Source organism: Myiozetetes cayanensis, unplaced genomic scaffold (assembly GCF_022539395.1).
Source record: "Myiozetetes cayanensis isolate MyiCay16 unplaced genomic scaffold, myiCay2020 scf1, whole genome shotgun sequence".
Classification (NCBI taxonomy): domain Eukaryota; kingdom Metazoa; phylum Chordata; class Aves; order Passeriformes; family Tyrannidae; genus Myiozetetes; species Myiozetetes cayanensis.
The window spans coordinates 12,564,227-12,585,189 of NW_026086604.1; the positions used below are offsets into that span (position 1 = coordinate 12,564,227).

General features: G+C 43.4%; 1 protein-coding gene across 1 annotated transcript in view; it reads left to right on the forward strand.

Moving 5' to 3' along the window:
- The window catches only part of SAMD12 (sterile alpha motif domain containing 12), a 176,373-nt gene extending 162,045 nt beyond the window's left edge, over nt 1-14,328 (forward strand). The window contains exon 5 of the mRNA XM_050305979.1: nt 5,111-14,328. Within this exon, the coding sequence (XP_050161936.1) occupies nt 5,111-5,133 (23 nt within the window). The 3' untranslated portion in view covers nt 5,134-14,328. The remainder of the gene's footprint in view (nt 1-5,110) is intronic.
- The last annotated feature ends 6,635 nt before the right edge of the window (nt 14,329-20,963 follow it).

Genomic DNA, 20,963 nt, shown 5'->3' on the forward strand with positions numbered 1-20,963 from the left:
TAACTGGATCCTAAAAAAAGTAGGGGCAAAGGGATAACAACATTTATTTTTAATTCTGTGTATTTTTTCAGCTTTTATAATTATTATTCATGGCCTCATTAATGAGTATTGAATGCTTGGGATTAGGATTACTGTGTTTGATGCTGTCATGGTTTTGCCCACGTGGTGTTGTGCTCATAGATCCACCTTTTCTGTCAAGCTACTCCAAAATCAAAATCTTGGTTTCCTGCTTGGCAATCAAATTAAAAAATCAAAGTAAGAAGAGACTTCCTTCCTTTCCGCCTTGGTATTTTTCCACTGTATTGACAACTGCATTTGACAAACAACATTAAATAACCTTCAAGACTGTATCAGCTACCTGTTCTTAGTATTGAGGGGGAAATCAGGCAAGTCAGACCAAGACATGACTGGTTGGGAATCAAAACAAAATTGACAGTCTTATCAAAAACCATCCACGTCTCTGTATTCTCTCTTGGCCGCTGGGTGTTGCACGGGCTGCTGGGCTGTGGCACGTGCAGGGAGGCAGTTTACTGTCTCTGTGCAGCCCTGAGGCCTGACTTGGTGCCTGTACAGGACGGAGCTGCTCCGATGGGAGGAGGCAGCTGGAGGTGGATGGAGCAGGCTTCTCTGTGCTGGCTCCAGCTGCACGCCTGCAATAGTTTGAGGTAACCTTGGATCTCTGGCATTGTTGACTCTGGTTATCAGTGACCTTGTTAGGTAATAAGGATGTGCAGCAATAGCTGCATTTACCTTCAGGTTAAAAGGACTGGTGCTACTCTCCACCCTGAACAGTAATGGGAAGGTTTAGTGATAGAGTGAAACCAAATGCTGGTGCGATTTCAGTCTCATCTGACCTGGAGTGAATGGTTTGTGGCCTTGTCAAGGCTGCCCCATGGCAGCACTTCCCAGTGGGGAACTAATTGGGATCAGTTCCCCGAGCAGGTATTTTTACAGTAACTTTCATAAACCTCAGAGAAACACCTCGTGCTCTCACACCTCAGTGATAATAATTCAGTGCACAATAAAGAAAAGGGTAAATCTAGAAATGGGCTGCCAGGCCTTTGCTTTTATCAGTGTACAAAATTCTTCAAAGGTAGTGGTATCTGTTGGGGGCCTCACAGCTGGACACAGACATGACCTGGAGTGTTGTGTCCATCTCTGGAGTCCCCAGTACAAGAAAGACCTGGACCTGTTGGAATGAGTCCAGAGGAGGGCCATTAAGTTGATCACAGGGCTGAAACACCTCTCCTGTGAAGACAAGCTGAGTTGGGGCTGTTCAGCCTGGAAAAGAGGAGGCCTTATAACACCTTCCAGTACCTCAGAGGGCCTACAGTGACCCTGGAGAGGGACTTTTCACAGGGGCGTGTAGTGACAGGACAAGGGGGAACGGCCTTTAGCTGTGAAGGGCAGGTTTAGATCAGATATCAGGAAGAAGTTCTATACTATAAGGGTGGTGAGGCACTGGAACAGATTCCCCAGAGAAGTTATGGCTGCCCCATCCCTGCAAGTGTTCAAGGCCAGGCTGGATGGCACTCTGAGTAACCTGGTCTAGTGGAACATGCCGATTCCCTGCACACTGGGGAGGGGGGGGGTTGGAACTAGATGATCTTTAAGGTCCCTTCAACCCCAACCCCTCAATGATTCTATGAACTCTAATTAGGAAATAACAAGATGCAACAAGTCTGCAATAATGTACAGCATGTCTTAATTGACATGAGACACATGAAATGAGATACCTGGGGCCTTTCTAACATAGGAAAAATACTACCAAATGCAGCTGTGAATGCAGTTTTTCTCAGACTCCAAGGAATAGTTGGTAGATGGATGTTTGGAAATAAGCATTTTTCATTATAGTCCTGTGTTTGAAATGTGCTGACTTTAGAAATATAGTATAAAATTAGTTCCAGGAGAATAAACCTAGCAAAGATAATAGACACTTGTTTTCTTTATCAGAATCCCTCAATTATGAAAATGTGACAAATAGGTAATACCTCTAGGTTGACTTGAATTAACATGTTTAAAATAAATCTAAAATATGTCCCTTTCTCAGTTAGACAAAAATCACACTTTTCAGGTACTCAAAAACTAAAATATATCTCTGGCTTTGAAATTATTGTTGTCTTTCTACTGTAACTTCTTGAAAATGTCATGTGAGATTAGATCTGTACTCCATTTTGTTGGTAAGTTTACAAACCCCCTGCAAAGGGCGGTCTTTGTTCTGAGAGCTCTAGAAAGGTTTTCAAAGACAACTGCTCATTTTTGATATCTTTTATAAATGTCTTACGTTCAGAAAGCATTGGATGTGTACTGTTAGAAGACCAGAGTCCTTAGAGGAATCTCCAGCTGGGCTCCCAAAATTATATAGGTAATGAGGAAATAAGTGCTTCTGAAATGCTGTCCTCAAAAGACAAAGGGAGAGGAGTAGGAACAGGACAGATGACCACTAAATCCTCAGTTTACTTGCTTTAAATAAAGAGCCTGACAGCATTACTACTACTCCCTTGCTCAGTGATGCCAGTTGCATCCAGACTCCTCTGCTGGGTGTCCTGCATGGCTCAAAGTGGTTGTGCTCCCTCTGCAGTGTGGACAGAGCTCAGGTTGGGATCAGTCCCATTTCCCCTCATTCACGAGTTTCTGTCTGAAGGGCCAGCTGACTCATTTCAAACTTAAGTACAAGTACAGGCTGATGGCTGAGACAATATGGATGATTGGAGAATTTCAGTGTGAGTCCAATCCTGAGGCCTGACCTGATATAATTAGCCAATTTACCCATTTTATTTTAGTCTTGCAACTCTATGGCTAGGCAAGGTATTTTCCGTTGCTTGGGAGAGCTTTTCAGTTTTTCCCTTCTTCACAGTAGATGACCTCAAAAAAAGTCCTGTTTCTCCTTTCTGAGATGGGCCTGTCTCTGTTGATGCTACACAGATAGGAGATATCCTCTAGTTAACCTGGAATCAAACAAATTTGAGATGAGGTACAAGTTTGCTCCTCTCCAAGTTTAAAACCTCACTACAGATTTCCTCTTTCCCTTCAAACCTGCTTAATGCCACCGTTGCTTTCTTTTCTGTCCTGAAGGACACAGTCAGTTATCTGTCTAGAGCAGCTGAAGGTTCAAAACCTTCCCTTATTCCATGGAATAAAACAGTTTCTTGGTCCCAAATGTGAGTCTTTCTCAGATACCTACTGACATGGGCATCTCATGTAGAAGGTGACAGTAGGTGGTTGTGGGAACATTGCCCTAGAGAACCTGGAGAATAAAAGCAAGGCAGCTGTAAAAACAGAAATGAAGAATAGCACTGTAGTCAGGTAAATATGCCCACATAAGGAGGGAAATAACTGAGCAGACTGGCTGTTATTGCTCCTCTATTTCATAGGGCATATTTACACTGAGGGGTCAAGTGTTTGTGGCAGGGTGTGGGTGGGTTTTTTTAGTCTTATGCAACACCTACTTTTTTATCATCCCATCCTTTGCCTGCTTGATCAGACCTTCATGTCCATTGCTTCAGGAGTTTGGGGTTGGTAGAGGCAAATATGGGCAAAGTGACAGCTTGGCAGAGGCAGTCAGCCCACAACACACAGAGAAGAGCCCACCAGGCATGATTTTGAAGGAGTGAGAAGCAGAAATCCACTGCCAGCCTGAGTTTCAGCTGACGTGAATGCTGCCTTGGCAGCATCAGTATCCCATTAGCTTCACAATTTGGAATCTGTCCCAGAAAACAGCTCTTCCCACACACACAGACACATACATTCATGAAAGAAGCAGGATATCAGCTGGAAAGGGTTCAGACCACACCCTGATGAGTTTCATCCCAACACTGGCCTGGTCAGAGATGGGGTCCATGAAAACTGGCTGTGTCCCAGAATGTTTTAGTGGTGGAGTTGGCAGTGCTGGGTTAAGGGTTGGACTCGATAATCGTGAAGGCCTTTTCCAACATAAATGATTCCATGATTCTATGAAATAGCACGGTGAACTTGTCTCTGCATGGCTCCTTGGCCCCAGAGGCCTGAGCCTGTGATGGGTTTACATGCATTTACGTGCTACAGAGTGAATAAACAACTGAATGTGCTTCAACGTGAGTAGTCCTGCATGGGCACTCATCTCCTGTTCAGAAAGGCAGAATGGGGAGCACAAATCCCCATCAGAAAAAATGTACAATCATAAAAATATTTATGCTGGGAGAGGCTTCAGGAGATGGTCTCAGTCAGCTGTGCTCAGAGCAGGGCCACGTTAGGTTGTGTGGGGCCTCATCTTGTTGAGTTTCAAATATCTCCATAGGTGGAGGTCCCACAGCCTGGTCAGATAACTTGTTCCAAAATTTAACCACTCTTACTAGGAAGCTTTTTTTTCTTGCATCTGACTGGAAACTGTTTTGTTGCACCTCGTGTCCATTGCCTCTTGTCCGTTTGCTGTGCTTCTCAAAGAAAAGTTTGGGTGAAGGGGAGGAGAAATTACGGGTAACCTCCACATTCTCTTCCTTTATGGTGTGATTGCGTTACACCTTTGCAAGGGCTTTCAGGCACAGAATAGCAGCCACCAACACTGAAATTACTGAACTGCTTTTAGCAGGGAAAAAAGAAACTCTCTGCAATCCCCCTCTTTATCTTATGGGTTCTGAAGGGAGGAAGGATGTGGGTGATCTGTTTTCACATCTTGTACGCACCAGTGGCCAATTCTCACCATCCTGGCCAGCAGAAATGGTCAGGGAATATTAAATCCTACTTGGGCATTTGGCAGAGCCTTTCCAGCATTTGGCTATCAAGCCTTCAGTAGTTAATGCAAATCCAACCAAACAGAAGAGCCTGCTCTCTGGGACTCAGACTACGGGAAGAGTAAGCCGTGCTTTCACATGAGGCAATAAAATTCAAGTAGGATTTGTTAAATCATGCAAATGATTGCTGGTCTGCACTTTATATTTATCTAAGAAATTGATTAAGCACTGAGTTTTTTGGTTGGTGAGTAAAGTTGATTAAAAAAAGTACTGGAGTCACAATATATGTTCTAGGAGTACATTTACTGAGCTCAAACCTGACTTTTTTAATTTTAGGTGAAATACATGATAATGTTCTGTACTCACTGTCTGGTTTTGAATTCCTCTTTTGTTTCTTACAGCCCCAGCAGAGAGCTCTCCATAAACATTTCCAGCCTCTAAAGCTGCTGTCCTGCCACTTGATATGAAAGTGAACTTTCCTTCATGAAAAAACCACAATAAATGGCGCTGCCAGAAAATGACCGTGGAGGATTGAAGACAAACTTGAAGTAAAATCAGCAGACTCAGATGATGCATTCTGGGAAGACCTGGTTTGCTGTGGAGTAAAAACGTGGTGCAAAATATCCAGTGCTAATTTGTTGAAAATGGTCATTTACAGACCTTTAGCTGGAAAATTTCTTCCAGTTTTCATCACTGTGCATAACTTTTGAGTTCCCTTTAGGGGACTGTCTATGCCCTTCACTAGAAGTCCTGTTTTAGCATGGCAACTACTGGATTCTTTTATTATGTATGCAGATGGCATGATATTTTAGGAAAAACTTACAGCAATTCTCCAATCTCAGTGGATATGTTCACAATATTACACCCTGATAGGAATGTAAACGTCTTGTATGTGTTAGTTTTGCAGTCTAATGGTATTCTGTTAAACGATATCAGCACTTCATATGTGCTTTCCTCACAGAACTAGCACAGTCCATATATATATATATATATAATGGTCTTTTTTTAAAATACTGAGGATATGTTTCAGTATTTGTGCTGAGACTGCATCCAAACTGAAGCCCACTACTATCATCCCTTCACCAATTCACGTTAGATTGTGTAGATAGATTTGCACGTGGCAGAGATGAGACTTCTTTTATCAAGACTTAGAGAACAGCTGTCACAGAGGTAGCCAAGAACAGGGTAGGTTGAGCTGTAGGACACTGTGTCTGCTCTCCCTCTCATCCACCAAATATCAAAGGTTCTCATTTCTAGTGTGCCAATGTGTTTTCTTACTCAGAGAGGGAGAGAGCCTTTCTCAGAAATGTGTGTGACCCTGGGTTTGGTCTACAGTAAAACCAGAATAAACTGGAAGAATTCAGGTTCTTTATGCTGGCCACCATTTATGTTTTGGGCAGGGCTGGAGAATCATAGTCCAAACCAAACTCTCTGAAAAAGGTAAAGTGTAAGATTATACTTCTGAGGAGCAAGACACTCCCTTTGGAGAGGGCAGACTTCTTCATTAACTTCTTCCACTTTCTATCCAAAACAGTATTTTGGTAGGAACTGGGAATAAGCAAATGGTTCCAATAAGCCTTTCAATATACTGTAGCAGGCTCAAGACTGTTGCATTCAATCTGAACATTGTTTTTTGTTCAGTCTCTGAATGGCTGGCCTCATCACTGGTTGTATCACAGCTGGCTGTGGTACTGTTTCTTCAGTGGGGACTCAGTGGAATTAATGTCTGTCCCTCACATCAGGACCTTCTTGACACACTCTTTATAATGAACTGATGTCATCAACATACTGAGGGGGTTTACTTATTTGTTCCTTCTTTCTTTGAAATCAAAGGTAGCTTTTTTTGTGTATTTAAAGACTGTCGCTCTCTCCAGCCTGACAGACAGGTACAGTAGAGTTGCTGTTAGCATTTATTCCAAACTGGGTGAGACACAATACTGGTGTGAAGATGCAGTGATGGAGAGAGGGTGCAGCTCGAGTAAATCAAAGGCAACTTTCTAGAGGAAGCTCCTGTGTTACAATTCTTTAAAACTGTTGTGCAGTTCATTGCTAGAGAATGGAAGGTCAGCCACTGTGGGTGCCTGTACAACAAACAGATAATTATCTTCAGGGTTTAATTTTTTTCAGATGGTAATGGGCTTAGGTTTCAGCTCTCCACCCATCTCAGATTCAGCATGTTGGATACTTCTACAGTATTCAGTCCAAAAGAAAATTATTTTTACTGATGACCAGGGTATTCAGAAGTCATTAGTGATTTCTAACGGTTTGGGGTTTTCCACGGGTTCTCAAATGGAGCTCCCAAGAATTACAAAGCAGTAAACTTCTACAGTCTCCTTCTGAAAATCCTGGTCCCTAATTTTAAATTAATTGGTGTAAAATTTTTCTTAAGACATGAGAATCTTTGCCAACAGCAACATTTGCACTTTTTAGAGCTTTTCGTAGGGTTGCAGGTTGGAATCTGATACCAATAGAGCCAGTCATGCACATGGCACAGGTCCACTGTAAGCTTCAGCAAATTTTACAGCTCTTTCTGCTACAGGTTTTAAAATGCACTCTGGCAACTGACATCAATTTCATGTTGGTACAGCAATTAAAAAATAAAGTACTTTGATTGATATGTTATATTAAAAGGAGAATGCTTTACTTCTACAGTAGGAATTCTCTTATTTTACTACCCAGTTAAAAAATCCAGAATAATTTGAATGATATAAGAAAAGTTTATCAAAGAGTGTTATCTTAAAAGGGTGTATGAGAAGAAGTTGCGTTAGGCAGAGAGCCACTAGAAGCTTTTTTTGTATCAATGTTAGTTTTGAACATCTTCCAGTATATGGGCATGAATTTAGATGTGTGCACTTCTCCTGTTAAAACAGTTTGTTTTAAAAGCTTCCCAGGATTTTAGCTATGGTGACCTAGAAAAGCAGTGTTATAGGCCCTGAGAAATGTGAAAATCAAGTCCAGATCCTTGAGTAGCCAGACTCGGTGAGAAGTCTGCTGTAGGTGCCTATCGGACAAATCTTCTCTGAAGCTGGTGTAGGTCTCCATCCTGCAGCCAGCCTATGCATGTGGACAACTGCAAGCATAGTTCCCCCGAGCCCCGTGACACTTCTCATGTGTGTAACTGTCTGCCAGAGCCATAAGGAAATAACTGTACTTTTTGGCTTGTATTTAACTATTCATTGTGTTTAGATTTTTTTTAATCACTGTTATTCTCCCAAAGTAGGCCATGCTTCCTCAGGGATATTTATGGAATTGTTCTACATCTCCTGAACAACTATTTGGATCCCAGCATATTCTTCTGAAAAGTTTTTAATATAAATAAACACGTGGGAGAGATTTTTGTTGTTATGAATGGGGGCAGGTACTGTGTTCTCGGAAAGGCTATTGAGTGCAGACAATCAAGTCTATTGCATTTTTTATGCTGAACACCTTATTAATAGCAGATATATCCGCTTTTGCCTGGGTCATAGGAACGGTTCAGGGGAAAGAATGCTTTATCTCTGGTCAATAAATCATTTATGTCGAGAGTGCCAAAGACCAAGTCAACATGAAAGGGAGCAAATAAGTTATTCCGGCAAAGGAAGTCAATTTAAATATGTTCAGAGCCATTAGTTCGGTGTGAAAGAGTGGGAGACTAATGCTATTTTCATCAAGCAGCCATTATCAGCCCTGTGGAGATAGATAAATTTGCAAAGGCCAGTGCTGCTGTTACATTGATCACTAGTTATTATCTCCGAGACAAGGCAGTGCTGCCATCAGGACACTGTTCCCCTGTGCAGACCTGCAGCCTCCTCCTCTCCCTGGTGTCACGCTCGCCTGGGTTTTTTTGTGTCCAGAAAGGTTGCAGCATCAGACCCCACTAAGAATCCCTGACAGAAGTGCAGCCTTTCCAAGTGGTTCAAACCATGAGAAGTCCTCCACCAGAAACCTGAAGGAATTGCTCACTCCAGAAAGCACGCTGCAGCTGAAGGCATCCTTTGCACTGTTTTGATCCTTGTGGTTTTTTCTCATCTGTGTGGCTTTCTGTACCTGAACATCCACCATTTATTCTGTTAAGGGAAATGCAGCCTTCAAGGAGGGGAGTTTGAAAAAGCTCCACAAGCTCTTTGGTTTTGCTTGTCCAGACGTTTGGCAATGCTCTACCAGTGAGTTCATCCCTCCCTGTCTGTTCTTTAAGGGTAAGTGTTGTCACTCGACAACAGATGTAACATTATTGAGGAAATGAAACCATTAAAAATTATACAATTTTGGTTTGCTTTTACCCTTCACTTTCAGAAGACACAAGGCCAGGCCCCAGTGGACTTACATTGGTGCTGCTCCATGAGTGTCTCCACAGATGTGTCTATCAGTGCCAGCCATGGATCCAGGACTGGGGTGGGTTTTTTTGTCATTGCCAAAGTGAACCTCCCTCCAGCAGCCACAAAGCCACAAAATCTGTGTTATTCAAAGTAAAGCAAAGTAAAACCCTGAATCTTTCACATTGGTCCCCTTTAATAGTTGCCATCTCTGCCATCAGAGTCTCCTTGAACGGCCCCGCTGCAGGACTGTGCTGCAATTGACCCTGATATATATAGGCTGTGGTCAATGAGATTTTAATTTAAAAAGAGAAGGTCCTTTGGTGTAATTAAAATTGATGGGTGAGGGGAAATTATTACCAGCATTACCTGCAACCTCCTGTAGTAAAATTCAGGAGAGTAATCTGGAGTGCAGAAAAAGCCACCAATATAATGTATGGGTGATTAGGCAGGCTTATGAGGATAGATCAGCAAGTAAGAAAAGTAGATGTTTAATGAAGGAAGCCAAAAAAAAGCATGGGAAGTCAGTGGCAAATAGGTTAGGGCTGGTTAGACCAAAGGCTTTACATATATCCTAATAAATACTGTCATAGCAAAGCTAAGTCTGATGTTAGACAGGCCCAGCACAGTGATTGTTCACAGTACATTGAAAACCCAACAAATAGTCTTGTTTTGTATTTGAAAGCAGTAGAAAGAGGGAGTCAAATTGCCTATTAAGATGTAATTCCTCCTACTCCATCAGTAATTACGGATAATATTAAGCAGCAACTCTCCAAACATAATTTTAAATTTGTAGAATCATTAGGTGAATCCAAAAGTGAAGGAAAACTTGACTAGGACTCTTCAGAACCAGAAAGCATAAAAGAAGCTTCAAATGACACCAAAACCACAACAATTCAAAAAAAATGAGAGGTTTGATCCAGAAAACTATGGCTCATTAGCTTCCTATCAGTCTTGGGCAAAATCATGGAAAAGTTGATATAACATAATCATTAAACCAATTAATACTTGATAAAACCCTCCAGTTTATTTTTATAGAATTGTATCATACCAAATAATTTGCTATCATTTTTTGTGGTATCAAAGTCTTGTTGAGAAAAGAAGCTCTGCTGGCATACCATACTTAGCCTCCTATAGAGCATTTGATTCTGATAAAGAACAAAAATAGCACAATGCAAAATCAATATCACCCATATAAAGTGGATTAAAACTGATTACAGGCTAGATCACAAAAAAATAGCAGTAAATATGAAATTATCCTCAGTTAGACTGTTTCTGATGAGGTCCTCCCAAGGTATGCTTTACTTTCAATATACCTCCCAGGGAAAGAGAAAGTTACTGTTGGCAACAGACAGAGGTGACAAAAACGGAGATGCAGTAAATAATAATATGAGCAAGTTAGGGGTGGAGAGTAACCCAGAGGACAGAAAAGTCAGAAATCTGGGAGACATGGCAGCAAGTCTGCTTAGAAGCATGGGGAGTACATCTGGAATAACACAGTGGCTGCAAAGGTGCAGTAAGTAATCCATTCAACATCAGCTCCAGAGATGCTCTTGCCAGTTGGGATGTAGGACCTGGCAATAGTGATGCTATTCCAGTTCATTTGGTAACTGTCAGTCTTTCAGAAAGGGTATTGACAACTTGGAAAGATTATTTTCAATAACTCCCAGTGTCATTCAAGGGCAGGAAAACAGGTCTTATTATAGTGTCAGACTAATGAAGCTCAAGCTATTAATTTATCAGAGGCAATTTGAAGAGGTGACTTGATCTCTATCTGCAATCACAATCTTTACCTGGGCAGGAAAGTGCTGTCTGAGGGCAGGTACCTCTTCTGTTTAGAAGAAAAGGGAATGATGTGCTCTACTGGTTGGAAACTGATTTCAGGCTAGAAATTAAGTGCAAGTACTCAACAGGGAGGATAATTACCCATGGAGACAACTTACTTAGTTACCTGGCATGTTCTCCATCACATAAAGTCTTTAAATGTACGCAGAGTATTTTTCTAAGTCAATAAGCTCTACCTCAAACTGAAATCCAGGCTCGATGCAGCAATTACTGGATGAAGTCATTAGGCATGTGTTATGCAAGGATTAGACTAGATCATCAGATGTAATTTCTGAATTAAAAATACCTTGAAGTATCCAATATTACAAGAACGCAGGGCAACCTATATCAGTTTTTGGGTTTTTTGTGTTTGTTTTTTTTTTTCCACAAAATGGTCTTAATTTAAACGGCTTTTATGAAAAGCTGTACTTGTTAACGTTTGGTATGAGCGTCAGTAGGTCTGCTCACAGTTTTAAGGTTCTGCTGTGCATAATTAAAGGAAGAGAACTGGATGAGAAAGGACAACAGAACCCTTGGACACACTGAGAAAGTCTGTTGCCTTTCATTAATAGCAACCTGGGACAAAATGCTGCATGCAAATCATGGGGCCACGTGGATGTGTAGTCTAAGCAAGCAATAACATCTGTGGGTTTGCCTCTTAAGGAGGTAGGATCTTCCTGGCAAGAAATAGATTTTCCTGCCTTCGACAACTGGCAGAGAAGCTGCAGTGCTGATTGAGGGGGCGATTGTATCTCTGTGCAGCTGAGCATGGTACACAAGTTCCTTGCTTCAAACACAACAAACTGTTCAGCTCTCATGACGAGCCCCATTGGAGCTGGTTAATAAAGCCCTGGAAGTGAAATGACATCAGTGGGATTACCCAGAGTAATGACAGCTGCTCCCAGCAGTGGGTTTTTGCAAGATTGGGCCCTGTTACTATCAGCTGGTTTCAGTGTTGTACTTCGGAAATAAGCACTGGGCTACTCAGTGTCTGATTCAGGTTTCATAAAACCGCTGTCAGTAGATGCAAGTGAGAACCTCTGGAGCATCTTCCAAGTTCTTCACCAATCAGTGGGGAACGGCACGAACAGGGGTGTGCAGTCTGAAAAGTAAACAGTTCACACAAACAAGAGAAACTATAAAGGCAATACTTACTGCAGATTGGTATTGAATCAACATCAAGAAGCTAAAACAAGAATGAGCTAGCTACAGCCATAGATAAGAAGATAAAGATCTTTGGGGATTCTTCCTCTAATCCAGTATGAAATCCTAAGAAAATGAGTTTGGGCTAGATTTATTGTTTAAAGAACACTGGTACGTGCTTGCTGCCTGTCAAATAAATTCTGAAGAGTCACTGGCTTCGGTGTGTGATGGCTTACGAGTGTCCTCATGCTGCTGAGACACTGTGCAGCTCTGGAGGGGAGCATTCCATAACTGGCATGTCTGGGATCCAGCTGGGCAGGGAAGAAGCTGAACTTGCACGAGTGGAATTGTCAGCATTATTATAATGCAACCAGGTTTAGTCTGAGAATGAGATGAAAATCTCCTTTCTGATACTAATTCCAAATATATCTAAATAGTTTTTCAGAAGAAAAAAATCCTCTGTAGCTTCTGTTACATCTGTAATCACATCCTTTCTATTAAGTAACTTGCCTTGAATTTATTTATTTGATATCATAAGTCACTAAATTACATAGCAAAACATAGTGTTTGTTTTTTTTTTTTTTAAGCAGGGAGATTGGTAGATTGGTATTGCAGCAAAACAGCTTGTAAGCAATAAGAAGCTGTGCAGGGAAGGAAAAAAATCAACAATTTGTCCCATCAGATGCTTAGGGGATTTGACTGGTTGGTTGACTTTTTGTTTCAATATTGAGAGCAAGGTTTTACATCTAGATAGAGGTTTTCCTTACTGAACCAGACTTTGGTAAAGAAATGTTGGGAGTCCTCTTAGCACCACTTCTGCATCCCTTGTATTCAGGAGGCTCCTTCTCTGTGCTTCTTTTGAGAAAGATAGAAAAGAGATAAGGTGACAGTAGTGAAGACACAGAGGGACAGGAACTTCCAGCCTATGCAAAGCACCTCAGCATGAGACCCAAACTCAGCCTTGTGCTCTGACTCCAACACTGCTGATGGAGGGGAGGAATGGGGCCATGCTGGGCTAACCTGCAAGTGCAACCTGTCCCGTTCCATCCTGCTCTCTTGCAGCCATTGCAGGAGACATTGCCTGGCAGAACTGGACAATGCTCCAGCAATAGGAATGACCAGCATTTCCACAAAGAGGCTGCATGCTCTGAGGAGAAGTCTCCTTTGCCTTGCACTGAGCTGCTGGGCTGCTTGTCAAGGCTAAAGAGGCGTATTTTTAAATTTCTCAGAGTTACTGCAGAATCTGAAAGTGTCAGGGCCATGCTTTGGGATGTGCTGGGCTTTGCTTTCAGCTTTGCAGCTATCTGGACCTACTCCACAATTACTATTTCTTTTTCACAAGTCAGGGTAAGATGGGAGGAGTGCCTGCCTGGCTCTGCACATCGTAAACTACCAAAGGGGGCTCTAAATTTGGGGTACTCTGTTTTGGAGAGTTGAATTTAAGGTTGTTTGAATGTGACCCTGAAAAAAGCAGAACTGACAGCTGGAATTGCAGCCACACCTGAGTTGTCTCCAAAGGTTACCCTCTAATGAGCAGCCCATGGACAGAATCAGATGCCAGGCTGTGCTGGTGCATCAGCATCGGCCGCTGCTGATGGACATGAGCTGCAGGGAGCAAGAGATGCTGGGATCAAGGTCCTGGGAGACCTGGTCACCTGATCCAGGACAGCTGGATGCAGAAGGGTGACTGCAAGCCCATGGTCATGCTGTCTGGTCGAAACAGTCTCCTGAAGACAGCAAGTTGTGTCTGGTCCTGCTGCCTTTGGAGTCAGTTCTGGTTTACATTAACTAAGGAAATATTCTAAGCCAGTGATCTCCTTTTAATGTTAACTTGGTTGATAATCTAGGAAGATACCAGCACTCTAATGCTTAAGAAGTGACACCCTCTTATTCCCTGTACATCTATGACTGAACTTTTTAATGATGGAGCCAAATGACGTGGCATGAAACAAAAGTGTGCCTTTTTGTTTGATGCACTCTGCGTTTCCCCAGGCATCCAAGGTGTTCACCTGCACAGAAGTGCTTTTTTCCCAAAACAGAAATTATCATGCAATCTAATTTTTAGTATATGATGTGGCCATTGCTGGTAATTCCACCTTACAGTTTTTATATTTAGTCTTTAATTCCTTCTGTCTTCAGAAATCAACAAAAAATAAAACCCGGGTGGGAGGGAGGAATTCTTTTAAACAATAAAACTAAAATCAATATCAAAGTTTTTGGTATCTTTGGGCAGAATCTCTGGAAGCTTTGGGTATCTGCTTTATCATTTTGTATATTTGACAATTTTGTACTCTGCATTGTTTGACTTCATTTGTGCATGGCGATGTATTAAAACATGGAATTTTTATGATACAGTAGAAGTATTTTGTTTGATTTAAACAAGGTCAGGAATTGACCCAGTTCACAAACAGAAGGGGAAAAAAAACAGAGGTTTTTGCCAGCAAAAACTCTCACCTGACAGTCCAACCAGTCTCATTTGGGTGGTTTCCAGCACCTGAAGGCGGGCAGAGCTTTTTGCCCACCTTCAAATCTCCTTCCCCAGCTGTGGTCCTTGGGTCTGTGCAGTGGTTTGTAGTATGGGCTGCAGGTGCTGGCTAAATGCAGCACATGACATGTTACAGAAGGTGTTAAGCAATCAAAGGGCTCTGCTCTGCTGGGCATGGTTTGGGTGTAAATCCAGACCAGTTCTACTGATCTTGCGTGATTTACCCTGGATTTAGTGCAGTGCAATGGCAAGCAGACACTGCACAGGGTGAGGAAGAATCCTCCTTCACTGCCTTTATTTCTTGAGACTCGGGGAATGCCCTTGTCAGCAGTGAAGCATCCTCTAAGGGGACCAAATTGCCAAAGGAGCAGGTACTACACTGTTTATGTGCGAGGCATTTCACTTCCATCCCACCTGCCCCCATTTATTCTTAAATAAATGCATTTATGGCATGTGGGTGATTTAAAAGTCAGTGGATTAGGTAGTTTTTGGAAAAATGCTGAAGTGCTGCAATTCCAGCATGATATTGTGCTCTCCATATATGTGGGTTTTTTCTTTTCAGACATAATTCTGAATGCTCTTGCATTTGTAAGGCAGAGACTGATGACATGTTTTGGTCAAACACAAAATACTGGGCTTAATACAGAATAATAGAACGAAATTATATAGTGTGAGCTATAGCTGACAAAGTCAAGATAAATTGTCTTCTAAAAAAATCATAAATCATGTTTTTTATTGTGATGGTGCTGCAGTTTACTAAATTCTGTTTATACCTTTAAAAGCTTTCTACTCCATAAACTTTGTCAGCAGAAGAATATGTTAGCAGGAAAAACTGCTTTTGATCTGTGCATGTTACTCCTCAGGCTGAAGAAAATCAGAACCATCATGCAAGAAAAGTTGCTATGTCACATACCCTTTCCACCATCGGGGTCTCCATAGGGGTTACAGTGGCACCATGTTATTATTACACCTCTGTGTGCTGCACACTAAGATTATTTCCATTATAAACAATATGCCACCTAAATCAGATGCAATATTCCTCCCTGGAGACAGAGAAAATAGTTACTGAGGCTGTGGAGAAGGAGTTTCCATGTGTGCTCGTATGGGTTTTGCATTACAAATCTCAGTGAATGAAGAATCCTAGAAACACAAGTGATGTTCACAGTCCCAGCACTGATCTGTTTTGTGTGGAAGAAAAAGTTCCCTCACATTGTCTCTTCAAGTCCCATCTCCTTATCTGTAAAACTGGAACTACATTTTCCTGTCACTGTTAAACCTTGAAACTCAACAGAGGAGCTGTAAGTCTTCCAAGAAGATTGTGTTGCAAGTCAGATTGATTTGAACAGACCAGGCATCTTGGTGCAAAAGAGACACCTTATTTGGGAGACAAGAAGATGCCATCCGCAGCTCATGCTTATCTGACATTCCTCTCTCACTGCACCCAGGCACTGATCTGTCAGAGTCTCAGTGCGTGGCATGACACTTTCACGGGTGAGGTATCGAATCATCCCGGTGTCAGTTTGTCTGAGGTCTCTTCCTCTTTTGTGCACTCCTTTTTCTCATTCACGTCACTGCCTTGTCATTGCCTTCCTGCTTTTCTGCATCTGACATGATTTCTTGCCTTCTACTGTTATTATCATCACGTGGGAAATACACTGAATTACTGCACGTGAAAAACACGCTGCCAAATAAAAGAGTTTTCTTAAAATAAATGGCACCAGGGCACTGGCCTTAGGAGATAAAGCAGAGGACAGATTGCTACGGGTTTGTTTTAGAGAAGCATGGGGATTAACCTCATCTCCACATCAGTGTTGGAGCGAGAGACTGAAATGGCAGCAAGAAGGATGCATGCTGTACTCTAGAAAAAGCTTTCTAGGAAGAGGGATACTGAAGCAGCAGCGACTACTTAAAGAGGTGGAGAAAAGCTTTGATCAGCATCACTCAGCAATCCTGACCCTGTGGGAGGGCAGGAGGACAGACCTGTTGTTTACCAAAATCTCTCCGTTCAATTTTCCTGCAGGTAAGACTGGAATGGGAAGCAAAGAGTTACCTCTGTTAATTATCATTACATTTCAAGTTCAACAAGGGAAAGTGCCGGATTCTGCACCGGGGATGGGGCAACCCTGGATGCCCCATTGTCTCAGTTTGAGACAATCTGGAGGGGCGGAGACATCAGGCAGAAGTTTCCTCCCTTGGATTTAATGACTGGTTTCTCCAATACAGAGAGGGAGACCAAATACACCCAGAGGTAAGTGAAAAAATAACTCTTTACCAAGAAGAATGCTGATAACAATACTGATAAAACTGGGTTAAACCAGCCTATGAGGAGAAGCCCTGCCCACCAGACCCAATCGAGATGGCATCTCGCCTTTTCCACCAGGAGAAAACACGCGTGGCCACAGGACAGAGACAAGATGGCCACCTTTCCGCATGGTTCGTGTCCCCCATGCCTGGAAGACCTGGCAGGAACTGTTGGAGAGTCAGTGCTGGTAGGATAGGTACCGGCAGACACCTGCGTGGCACTGGAGTGAGGCTGCAGTGCTGGCACAGGCAGTCAGAGCAGGGCTGTGGCCCCTCCCGGCCACTGGAGGGACCCACAAAACCCACTGGATTTTAGACTTGGTTGTTGCAATTTTGATGTTTGTTGGTCAAAGTGGTGGTCGCAAGTCCTGTCAACGGGGTGGTCCCAGTCCAGATCCATTGAGGTGGTGGTGGAAGCCCCGTCTGGTAAGGAAATCCCGTGGGGTGCGCAAAGAACACCCCCCGTGAAGTGGCGTTGGTGAAGCCCAAGTGTTGGTGAAGTCCAAGTGTGGCTTAGGCTTGGTGGGAATGCCCCCAGTACATCCCTTCAGGTGGGGAGTTCTACACTGGAAGATGTAATACTGGATCATGGCAATTTCAGGACTGAAGATGTCTTCTAAGGTGTTGTATCTGCCTGTTCCATCCGCACAGGTGGATCCATTATGGCCCATCAGAGATGAATATCTTCAGGCCATGTGTGTGAGTTGTACCTGTTCTTCCCTGGAGGGGAGTTATCACAGCTGAGTCATTTGTGTAAGGACAGGATTTGCCTCTCTCCTTATCTTGTTCCAACACCCAGCTTGTAGCCTGAGGTGGCAGGTGTGCACGCCCTCAGCACCTGGGTGGCCACTCTGCACGTTGTTAGCAAAGCACACTGTTGCTGATTGAGCCTTCAGCACCCGAAGTCCAGGCTCTAACAGCAGGTGGTCAAATGCTTGAGTCATTAATCATTAGCAGTTCAGTCTCTTTAAAAAAGACAAAATAATAAAAAGCCAAAAAGACATATTTGGAGAAAAAAGAAAAGGAAAGGTGGATACCAGAATTTTTGTGTAACCCAGGTTGTTTGTACAGAATGGGGAACAGGAGGCTGGAGAGCAGAGCTGCAGAAAGGGACCTGGGGATCCTGGTCAACAGCAAGTTGAATATGAGTCAGCAGTGCCCTGGCAGCCAGGAGGGCCAACCGTGTCCTGGGGGAGCATCAGGCAAAGCATCATCAGACGGTCAAGGGAGGGGATTGTCCCACTCTGCTCTGCACTGGGGTGGCCTCACCTTGAATATTGGGACAGTGTTTGGGAACTGCAATATAAGAAAGATATTAAGCTGTTAAACAGTGTCCAAAGGAGGGCAGCGAAGATGGTGAAGGGCCTTGAGGGGAAGCCGTGTGAGGAGCGGCTGAGGGCACTTGGTCTGTTCAGCCTGGAGAAAGAGGAGACTGAGGGGACACCTCATTGCAGTTACAACTTCCTCTTGAGGGGAAGAGGAGGGATAGACACTGATCTCTTCTCTGTGGTGACCAGTGACAGGACCCAAGGGAATGGCCTGAAGTTGTGTCAGGGGAGGTTTAGTCTGGATATTAGAAAGAGGTTCTTTACCCAGAGGGTGGTTGGGCACTGGAACAGGCTCCCCAGGGAAGCGATCACAGCACCAAGCCTGACAGAGTTCAAGAAGTGTTTGGAGGATACTCTCAGGCATTTGGTGTGACTCTTGGGGATGGTCCTGTGCAGGGCCAGGAGTTAGACTTGATTATCCTTCTGGGTCCCTTCAAACTTGGCATATTCTGTGAATTTACCTTTTCTTTTTCAACCTCTTCAAGGTAAAAACCTGCTCTTCTGTAGCTATGAGTAAGTCCAGACTCATTTAAGTCAGTACATCCAGCTATCAGCTGAGAAACTGCGACATGTCCCCTGCTGTGGCCAGTCCAGATGCAGAGCCAGAGCCCAGGGTGATAGCAGGGTCCAGGCCCACCTTCTCATCCCAAATCACCACACTTAGCAAGAGCCCAGTTGCTGTGCTGTACAGTGACAAACAGCAGCAGTTAGTGTGACTGAAGAACACAAAATGGGTGGCGCCCTTCAGGGCCAGGGTCAGCCCATCTTCAGCATCTAGGCTTTGATCTGGTCTTTACTAGGTACCGGCAGGGTCTTAAGGTTAGGTGGAGAAAAGCCTTGGAATGAGGGTTAAAGCAACAAAAATCATACTGAGCCCCATTATGAGCTGAAGAGAGGCAGCATTTTATAGCCAGCGGGCAGAAGCCTCGAGAGCTTCATCCATCCATTACAGAGGGCAGGCTGACATGGCCACCTCTGGCCTCCACCAACAGCTCTAGGCAGATTAGGAAAACCGCTTTTCCTTCGCTGGGGAGTTTTTACTGCAGAGAAGTGAAGCACTTTAGGGCACATCATAAGTCTCAGCATGAATGCTCTGATCTGGCACTCTCCAGGCGAGGTGGGAGAGCGTGGCTGGTGCTGAGCGCCGGATGCTGAGCCCGAGGGGCACTTTGACTCTCCTGTGCTGTGAAATGGGACGGAGACACAGACCGTGTGGGAGGCAAATTGTTTTATGGAAAATATGGGGAGCCATTGTACTAAGCTGATTAACTCATTTTAACAATTTTATTTAGCTGCAAGAGTTGCCCCACATGAAAAGTGCAGCTGCAAGCATTTGTACAGGAAAACACTCCCATATGCAGGAAAGCCAGATAAGCCTGTCATCATTACAGCAAGACATTTTAGTACTTTGGGGACACTGCAGGGTTATTTTTGCCTCTGTTTAAGTTTTATCTCAGAGAATGAAGGGTACTGTTATGCTAACTGGTTTTGTACGTGTTCCTCAAGTCCGGGACTCAGACTGGTTTAGGCAATTCTTGGCAGGTAAAACTTCGTCAGAAACATGAGAAATTGCAGGAACCAGGGCTCCCACTGTTTAATTCCACCTGGAGACAACAGCTGCTTGTTTTACCCCAAGGCAATATGTCTTCTGCCCTCCTCCACTTCCCTGAGTTGTACAGTATTAGGCAGGGGAAATGAGGCTTTCTTCATGCTTCCCTTCTTTCTCCGTGTTATTAGTCCCTTAACAAGCTGCCTCTTAATCCCAAAATATGGACCTTTTGGACAGTGTTCTGCTAATCCCATGAGGGACTTGGCAACCAACAGGAACACCAAGATTTTCTGGAATATTATCCAAACACGTCGGACCAAGGACCACCCTCAGCCTTCAGCATTTCTCTTGGGTCACCAGTCACACACCCCTCTGTGTTAAATTAAAACCATTCTAAAAGCAGTGTGGTTTCAAGCACTAGCAGCAGGACATTTATATGGAATTTTCAGACTGATACTTCTCCACGGGCCAGTTGGGATCCCCTGAGTGTAGGATATTGTCTCAAAATATTCCCTGAAAGCCATCAAGAAGCACTGGTATCTGAGCACATAAGTAACAGTTCTGCCATCTCTGAAAGCACGAGCTGCAAATCAGTTTTACCCTCTCTAGATGTTTTGGAGCTCATGGCTGGTGCTTTTGCTCCAATTGCCTGTGCTCCCCACTACAGACTTGAAGCAGCAACAGACATCCATCAGAAACAGGAGCTGGGGTGGCTGCACAATCACTCGCTGCCAGCCAAGGCACAGAGCTGCCCGGGCTACGATGTAGTCAATCAGAAACTGTGGGCACGCATCTCTTGGAAATAGGGAGTTGGGAAGATCAGAAGCAATGTGGGGGGTTAAATTCTGCCATTTGTTTTGTTCTGAATGGTAACACTGTAAAAATCAATGTGGCACTTTTAAAATGGATTAGGAGGCAGTTAAATGACAGGTCTCCCAAGAGGAGTTGCAAATGAAGAGTGATCCCATGGGAGTTTTTATAAAGGGAATATTCAGGAAGCTGTTCTTGGCTGTTTACCTAAGAGGTCACAATAGATAAACAATTGAATACGAGTTCCACGGGTAATGCTCTTGTTAAAGGGGCTAATATGACCCTAGGATGTATAAATGGGAATATTGAGTGGTAGGGGAAACATATTGGCTCTACACATGACATTAATGAGACAAAACCAGTCCAGTTCAGCTGTCAACACTTAAAAACTGTGTTGTAAAACTGAGGATGGTTGGGAGAAGAGCTATAAGACTGATTGAAAGCATATCTTACAATGACCCAAAGGAGCACAGTCCATTTATATTATCAAAGAGGAGTATAAGAGATGAATTGATCTGTAAG